General features: G+C 37.4%; 1 protein-coding gene across 8 annotated transcripts in view; it reads right to left on the bottom strand.

Annotated features, from left to right (window-relative positions):
* Window positions 1-3,612: 3,612 nt before the first annotated feature.
* The window catches only part of LOC122556052 (SPHK1 interactor, AKAP domain containing), a 396,794-nt gene continuing 391,071 nt past the window's right edge, over window positions 3,613-9,335 (bottom strand). For all 8 annotated transcript variants that reach the window (XM_043702455.1, XM_043702458.1, XM_043702454.1 and 5 more), the window contains 4 exons: window positions 8,249-8,335; window positions 7,260-7,312; window positions 6,988-7,172; window positions 3,613-5,757 (listed from right to left, as the gene is read on the bottom strand). In XM_043702455.1, coding sequence (XP_043558390.1) covers window positions 5,611-5,757; window positions 6,988-7,172; window positions 7,260-7,312; window positions 8,249-8,335 — 472 coding nt within the window. In that variant the 3' untranslated portion in view covers window positions 3,613-5,610. The remainder of the gene's footprint in view (window positions 5,758-6,987; window positions 7,173-7,259; window positions 7,313-8,248; window positions 8,336-9,335) is intronic.

Below are 9,335 nucleotides of genomic sequence, written 5' to 3'. Positions count from 1 at the left end.
TATTTTTATTGCTGCACATTAAATTTTCAATATGTAGAAATGCACACAGTTTATTTTCTTGTTTACTTCATAGAATGGGAAACTTAATCACAGTTGTACAGGGAGGCAGACTTGGAACTACTTGATCCAGAATCCACTACATTATCTTTGGCAACTGCAAAGGAACTCTTGCTACATTTTAATGTTTGTAATATTTTTCTACATCACAACGAATTGTTCCAATAAAAAAAACACTCTTACCTCTACTGGAAGTTGGCTGAACTGCATCAGGAAGCAAAAGATTGATTGAAGCCTTTTCCTGAGCATCAGTGACCTTTTCAGACTAAATGTTCTTCTGTGACACACTCACTAATTCAATTAATTGTTCGAAAAACTTTTTGAAAAGAGTCATCGCTCAGTTGGTTGCTAGCTCTCTTGCTTCTGAGTCACAATATTCTGGAATGAAGTCCCATTCCAGAAACTTGAGCTCAAAAATCTAGTTTGGCAGACTAATGCAGTGTTGACAGAATGCTGCATTGTCAAAGATGCCATCTTTTGGATACAGTTAAAAATCACACAACACCAGGTTATAGTCCAACAGGTTTATTTGGAAACACTAGCTTTCGGAATGCTGCTCCTTCATCAGGAGGTTGTGGAGCATAAGATCATAAGACATGGAATTTATGGCAAAAGATTAGTGTCATGCAATTAAAATACAAGGTTGAACAAGTCACTTTAAGTTGCTTTAACTTAAAAGAAGTTCTGGGATTTACATATTAATGAACCGAAACCTGTAACCCATTCTAAAAGATGAAAGACAACAGCAATCCAGGTTTGTTCAATCTTTCATTTCAGAGGCATGACACTGTAATCTTTTGCTATAAATTCTGTCTTATGATCTTATGCTCCACAATCACCCGATGAAGGATCAGCACTCGGAAAGCAAGTGCTTTCAAACAAACCTGTTGGACTATAACCTGGTGTTGTGTGATTTTTAACTTTGTCCACCCCAGTCCAACACCAACTCCTCGACATCATCTTTTGAATACGACATTAAGCTGAGGCTTTGCCTCCCTCTCAGGTACATGTAAAAGATCCTGTGGCACTATTGCAAAGAAAAGCAGGAGACTAACCTTGGGTATTCTGATGAATATTTATCACTCAGTCAACATCGTCTCAGATAAAATTACCTGAGCATTACATTGCTGTTTGTAGGAGCTTGCTATGCTGAGAAGTTGGCTGCATACTGCATATACACTTTGCAATACTGACTATACTTCACAAGAACTTCCAAGGTGCTTTGAGACATTGATGTTGTGAAAAGTGTTTGATAAATGTAGGTTTTGCTTACATTCACCCACACAGAAGAATGGGAGCAGGATCAGAGCCATTATGGGCAAAAGAATCTAACACTAATCCTACCCAAGTTTCCAGGGTGAATAGAAGGCACACTGGCACAGTTTGCCAGATGGTTATTGTGCAACAGGGTTGGGATTTACTGCCTTTAGTCTTACAACAGTCATCGACTTGCCTCATAAAAGATTGGTAGAAATTATGTTTTATGCATATTGAATCAGAGACTCCTGGAAAATGGGCATAACCAGATTGAAATATGATGATGTCAGCCTCAGAGACTTGAATGCCAAGATAGCTGATAAACAGATTGGGTGTTATGGTGTTTAATACAAAATTCAATGTTCATGGTGTGTACCTGAATTTTACTATAATTGGTAAGTCATTGATGATATTCCTTTCCTCAGTAAACAATATGGTGAAGATTAGTGGGAAGCCAGAGGATTGGAAGCCTTTAAAAATCAGCAAAGGAAAACTTAAAAAGCAATAACGGCGGAGATGAACTATGACATTACGCTACCTTGTAATATAAAAGATTGCAGGAGCTTTTTTGGATGTATAAAAGATAAGAGAGGCGAGTGAACATTGGACTGCTGAAAGATAGGCTGGAGATGTTTTGATGGGGGATAAAGAAATGGCTGAGGAATTGAATAGGTATTTTGCATCAGTCTTCATAGCAGAAGACACCAGTAGCATACTAGAACTTCAAGAGAGGTAGCAGAGGTGACTGTAGTGACCACCACTAAGGAGAAGGTGCTGGGGAAGCTGATACATCTAAAGGTCGATAAATCACTAAACCAGAGGGACTACATCCAGCGTCCTGAAGGACATCACTGAGGAGATTGTAGAGGCATTGGTGGTGATCTTTTGGGGATCACTGGAGTCAGGGAGGGTGCCAAAGAGCTGAAAATTGGCTAATGTGACACCTTTATTGAAGAGAAGGGGCAGAAGACAGGAAACTATAGGCCAGTTAGCCCGACCTTGGGCATTCGTAAGATTTTAGCGTATTATTAATGAGATTGCAGAGTACTTGGAGATGCAGGGTTTTTGAGGAGATAACAAGCATGTTAAACATTGGACAGCCAATGGAAGTGATCTGTTTGGATTTCCAGAGGGTCTATGATAAGGAGGCTGCTAAATAAGAGCTTGTGGTGTTAGAGTCAAGGTACTGGTATGGATAGAGAATCAGCAGAGAGTAAGGATAAAAGGGTCTTTTTCAGGACAACAGTCAGTGACTAGTGGAGTTCCACAGGTGTCAGTGATGGGACCACGATTATTTGCATTGCACATTAATGACCTGGATGAAGGAACTGAAGGTATTGTTGCTACGTTTGCAGATGAGACAGAGATAGGTGGAGGGACAAGTAGTATTGAGGAAGCAAAGAGGCTGCAAAAGGACTTAGGCTCGGAGAGTGAGCAAGGAAGTGGCAGATGAAGCATAATCTGGAAAATTGAGAGGTTATGCACTTAGTTAGGAAGAATAGAGATATAGACTATTTTCTAAATGGGAAAAGACTTCAGAAATCCAAAGCAGAAAGGGATTTAGGAGCTGTAGTTCAGGAATCTCTTAACATATAGGGTTCACTTGATAGTTAGGTGTTCAAATGCAATGTTAGCATCCATTAGCTGGAATACAAGAGCAGAGATGGATTGCTGAGGCTGTAAAAGGCCACGTTTGGAATACTGTGAGCAGTTTTGGGCTCTGTGTCTAAAAAAGGATGTGCTAGTGTTCGTGGTAGTCAAGAAGAGGTTGACAAGAATGATCCACGGGATGAAGGGCTTGTTACATGAGGCATGGTTGAGGACTCTGGGTCTGCACTTGATGGAGTTTAGAAAGATGAGGAGGGAATTCCATTGAAACTTACAGAATACTGACAGGCCTGGATAGAGTGGACAAGGAGAAGATGTTTCCACTAGGAGGAGAGACTTGGACTCAAACGGACAGTTTCAGAGTGAAGGGATGACAGAGATAAGGCATTTCTTTAACCAGAGGTTGGTGAATCTGTGGAACTCATTGACTCAGAAGGCTGTGGAGACCAAGTGATTGAGTACATTTAAAAGAGACATAGATAGGTTTTTGGCTGGTAAGGGAATCAAAGGCTACAGGGAAATGGAAGGAGAATGGGGTTGAGAAACAGACTTCCTGGGCCAAATGGCCTAATGCTGCTCCTATACATTATGGTCATACAGTCATAGAGTCATAAGGATGTACAGCATGTAAAAAACAATTAGGAAAAAGAGAGGTAAAAGTTCTAGAATTTGGAGGAACAACACAAGTCCTGACACTTATAATCAATATTTATTGTAAGCTACATCCATGATGAATCCAGTTTCATGGTATAATGTGAAGAAGATGGATTTATGTCATGCGAAGTTCTTACAGTAATCAGGAAATTATTGTTACAGTACTATACAAGGTAAAGCACAAAATCGTAAACAAGACTTCAGTGGGAGCTTGAGGTGCACATGTTCTGAAATATTTTACTGTTTTACTATGGTACTGTAAATAAACTCATAAATAAAAATTAATTTGACTGAATTTAACAAAATAGCTTGTACGCAATAGTACAAATTAAGTCATATTTTTGTACAGAATCCAAATTCTTTTTAACCCTGAATATTTGTTTCTAATGAAACAGTAGATTTTAGTGTTAGTTGTGGCTTGTTCCATTTTTCTCTCTGATCTCCTTGGTTTGTGCTTTTTTAAAAAATACCTATTTAAAGAAATGTATTGTTTTGAAAATAAACAGATACTCAGGCCATATGTAAACTGCATAAGGACATTCTTTTCTATTTATCACCCATCCTGTCACTGGCAAAAACAGGTATAACTTCCCTACCAAATGACAGTGTGTAACTCAGAGACAAAAATAAAACTTGCTGGATAAAAACTGAGCAGGTCTGGCAGCATCTGTGAAGAGAAATCAGAGTTAATGTTTCGGGTCAGATGACCCTCAGTAACTCTGTTGATTGCACTCTTGACTGAGTCACAAGATTCTTGTCTTGAGCTGCACTCCAGGGATTAAGCATAAAAACTGAGGCTGACACTATTGTTACATCTTCAGAGATGCTATCTTTCAGGTGAGAAGTTAAACTGAGGCCCCATCGATGAAGTGGATGTAAAAGATCTCATAGCACTATTCTGAAGAAAAGCAAGTGATTATCCTTGGGGTCCCGGTCAGAATTTATCCATAAACAGGTGACCTGACAATTACTACCTTGCTGTTTATTGGAGTTTGATTTGTGACTTTCTTACATTACACTTAAAAAGTACATCACTGTAGCTGGTGATGTCTGGTAGACATGAAAGGGGTTGTGTAAATGTCAATTAGACATGTGACTGATTTTTTTTCAAAAGTAAGGACAGACTTTTTCAATACCAATGTATTGATCACAATGTCTAGTTTTCAAGTGGTTTAATTCCCACTTACTTGTTTATTTTGCCAGATACAATGGTCCTTGTAACAAAGCTGTCAGGAATTCGTATAACAGTTATATCTCTAATTGGCAGCATTTTGCAAAGATTTTGGTTTGGAGAAGGTGCATTTTTCAGTCTTGCATTCTGATCTTTGACCTAATATTACATAATCATTTAAACAGAGAAGCAGCCTCAGTACATCAAAATTATTGTTGCAGTTGTGATTAACTCAATCTACACAGGAACTTAAAGACTGTTTGTGTAGTCATACATGCTCACTGTACATACATTACATAATTTTCATAAGATGATTGCAAAAATATTTTTAAAAAACACTATCCAAATTTGCTCAAAATACATGCCACACAAATATACAATACACACTTGGTAAAAGCTGACAGTTGTTGCTGTCTGATACATTATGGCTTGTGCATGTCAGTGTCAGCTTCTTCACATATACAGTACACATCAGAATAAAAGCTAGCAACTTATTCAACTTTTACAGTGTGGCTCATTTATATCAGTGTTAGCTATTGTGCGATACACTGCAAAGCATGGGTGCTGCTTTGGCAATGTAAGAGCATATTTATCCACTGTAATCATACGTATAAGTCAAATCTGCCAATGACAGAAACACCGTATCTTGAATATAAATAGAAAGTTGTTCCAGACTGACCTACACAAATTGATAGCTTTCACATGTTGTGTACAGTACTGTTTGGTTTTCCCCATGTTTACATGGTGTATGATTAATCACTTCAAGGAGAACACAAACTAGCTTTAAAATAGTCATAAGAACCTACTCCAAAAATTGACTATTACACCCCTTTATTTACAAAGTCAAAATTGAAAATGAACCTTTAGCTGAATTCAAGAAGCCAGTCAAATAGACTTCTTGTTGAAAGGCTTCCTCCCTCCTCCTGCACTTTACAATATTGCAGAATTGCAAGAAACAGATCTTTGAGCTTCCAAGCTTTCTTGTGAGCAGAGTGGACAACATCTAAAAACTGAATTCAAACAAAGAAATCAGTGATTGCATAACAGTGCCTTGAAAAATGTTACTATATTGTCAAAAACTTGAAATAGCAAGCTTTGACTTGAAAAACCCTTAAAACACACTAGTTTACTCATTAATTTTCACATTGCTAAAAACTGTCATTTTATTACAGAGCAATAAATGTGTCAGTCAGAATCCTTAAAGTAACAGTAGTAGAAGCTGTGAGTACTGGAAACCTCTTTGTCCTGTGTAAATAAATACTGTACAATTGACACCAGAGATCAGAGAGCCAGAGCTGTAAATCAAGTAATATTTTCCCAGGGACTGAGTTATAGTCTTTTTGAGCTCTCAGCAAGGAATTAATGATGAGTTTACAGAATCTCCAAATTTCATGTCATCTGCAAATTTTTGAACTGTTCACAGTACAGCAAACTTTAGCTCATTGATATATATCAAAAAGCAACCCATAGGGAATAAATCTGAATATGCTGTTAAATAATCATTACTTTGTTTTACTAAAAACCAGTTTGAGCAAAAAAAGCTCATCACCACTCTGTTTCATGTCACTCAGCTAATTTTGTATCTGTGTTGCTATTGACCATGTTGTTCCCTGAGCTCTAATGTTACTTACAAAGCTGTTTTGTAATACTTGACTTTTTAAAAAAAACTTGTTTTAAAGAGCCTTGGAAGAAATGTGAAACATACTATCCTCATTTATCCTCTTTGTAACCTCATCAGAAACACCAGAAAGTTAATTAAATATGATTCTCCCCCCAACGAATCCAAGCTGGCTTGTCTTAATTAACTTGCAGTTACCTCAGTAGCTATTCATTTTGCTTAGAATAATTGTTTCTGAAACTTCTCCCACCACCACGTTTAAAATGACCTTTAATCAATATTTCAAATGTTTTACGTTAGTTAATACTTTAATACTGGCAGTCTACATTCTGTATGATTGTATTAATGTTCTTATTTTCTAATTGTAGAGCTTCGCTGTAAGTTGTCTGTTGTAGTTCTGACACCTATTAATAATAGAAGTACAGTCATCTGTTCTGCAGGGATCAAGATTCATTTGGAAGGTAAAGCTGTCAACCAGCTATTTATTGCTTGACCTGATGCAAAACTGCCAGGTATTTACCAATCAGTCTCCTGCCCTAGAAATTACAAATGATACAAGAAGCACTATGTGAAGGAGACAAGAATAACATGTCAGCAATTGCTATACTTAAATGAAACGTACCTTTTGAATCTTCTTTTCCTTGGATTTTTTGAAGTAAATCACTGGAAAACCAAGTTCAGAAGCAGCTATCCACTGCAAGATTGCTCGCAATTCTGAGTCAACGCATTCAGGGCTCATGTCAAAATTCAGCACAAGAAACTCTCTGTGGCAACTGACTGCACCCATTGCTAATTGAGATGTGCTTTCTGAAAAACAATTAAAAATAACCCTATGTTCATTCATATGGAATGATTGACAATCAGAAAGTTACTTGTTTGATTATCCAGCCTTACCATCCAAATGCTCCGTGTTATGTCTCACTGGCTCCTTTCCGCTTACGAGTTCACTGGTAAAACAAAGTAATGATTATTTAACAGCACATTCAGATTTATCATGTATAGTGACAGAAATATTTCCTCTTTGTAGTTGATTTCCCTATTTGAATTTTTATGTGTAACTTGCAATGCTATTTTCCACATCAACAAGACTAGAGAAGTTGAACTTTGTTGTGCAATTTGGCAGATGGAAGTTTTAGTGTAAAATGCAGTTAACCAGAACATTCTTTATCCAGGATATATTCACACTTAGACTTGTGCATATCTAGACTGACATTTTTAGGTTGAAGTTTTGCACAGGCACTGGGACCCTTACATCAGACCCACAGAGCAACTGAATCTTCCAGGTGGTATCCACTTACTTGATCACATTCGCCCTCACTATTTTCTCTCGAGGTTGAAGTCCCAGAGATCCATTCCTTCCTTACTGTTTTGAGGCAAGGGTCACTGGACCCGAAACACTAACTCTGCTTTCTCTCCACAGATGCTGCCAGACCTGCTGAGCTTTTCATAGAACATAGAACATAGAACATAGAACATAGAAGAATACAGCGCAGTACAGGCCCTTTGGCCCTCGATGTTGCGCCGATCCAAGCCCACCTAACCTACACTAGCTGGTCAACCCTATCTAAACCCCTGATCATCTTGTACACCTCTATCAAGTCACTCCTAAACCTTCTTTTCTCCAATGTAAACAACCCCAAGTGCCTCAGCCTTTCCTCATACGATCTTCCTACCATACCAGGCAACATCCTGGTAAACCTCCTCTGCACCCGTTCCAGTGCCTCCACATCCTTCTTATAGTATGACGACCAAAACAGCAACTTCTGTTTTTGTTCCCTTGTTACTGCACTAGAATGTCAACTTAGGAAATAAACACAACCCACAAGTCTTGAAGTGCTAAAGAATAACTTTCTTTCTTTATGTTTGTGAAGATTATATCACACCTGGGTAAAGCACGTGATGAAAGGGTTTCCTGGTAGGTATCCAGATCCACTAAGCCAAGACTACTCGAAGCGCTGCTGTTCCCATTGCTTATGGAAACAAAGAATTCAAAGTTAAACAGGAATATTTCTCTACAACAAAAAAACCTTTCAAAAGAAAGTATAATTAGTGTAAAGAATTCTCCCAATCCAATGGATGTAATTGTTTCACATCTATTTTTGCACAATCCCAGTCGTTCAAATCACTTCCCATTCTTCTTAAATTGATTATTAAATGCTTTGTGAAATTTTCCATATTTAAGAGGCAAAATCAAAGTAAGTTGTTGTTGGATCTTATTGACTTAACTGCATTACCATCTACTTTTTACATAGCATCCCATTTAATCATTCACAATTACTCTTAAGGCATTAAACCAATTCCCAGTCACACCTATTTTATAGATCTACAATGGATCACTTTTAGTTTACTTCTAATACACATCATCAAATTAAGCCACATAATGATGCAGCTGTATAGAACTATAATGAACCAAACTACTTCCATTAAAAGTAATATGCTGAGCTAAGCTTTTATACATTCTGCATTCATTTATTTTTTAAAGCCCAGGGCACAGCCAAATTTAATGTAGCAAATTCAAGATCTAATTACATTAGTGTAGAAACTTCAGACAGTGCTTTCTATTTATATTTAAATTGATTTATTAACCCAACAATTAAATATGACATGAGACTAAGATTATCAAATGAGTTATGCTTACCTTTGGCATATACAATGTATTACAACTTGATAAAACGTCAGCAGTTTTCACCTATATTGCATAGCTCCAAGTCCACCTTTAATCATTGAAGACACTTACAATAACGTAACACTGATTATGACAGGGCTGATTTTAACATTTTGAAATTAGTGTTCACCAAGTGATAATATCCTCAAAAGCAGGTGATTCAACATAGTGCCGAGTTAATACCATTTTGTCAGGGTCTTGGTCACTAGTTGAAACTGACATGTTTCACATAGAAGGCCTCATTAAGTGTGCAAATTGTAAATTTTGTGATGCACAAAGAACTCCAATTACCATTTTAGGGTGGA

The sequence above is a fragment of the Chiloscyllium plagiosum genome, chromosome 13 (genome assembly GCF_004010195.1).
Source record: "Chiloscyllium plagiosum isolate BGI_BamShark_2017 chromosome 13, ASM401019v2, whole genome shotgun sequence".
NCBI classification, from domain to species: domain Eukaryota; kingdom Metazoa; phylum Chordata; class Chondrichthyes; order Orectolobiformes; family Hemiscylliidae; genus Chiloscyllium; species Chiloscyllium plagiosum.
This window is presented reverse-complemented; position numbering and strand designations above follow the sequence as displayed.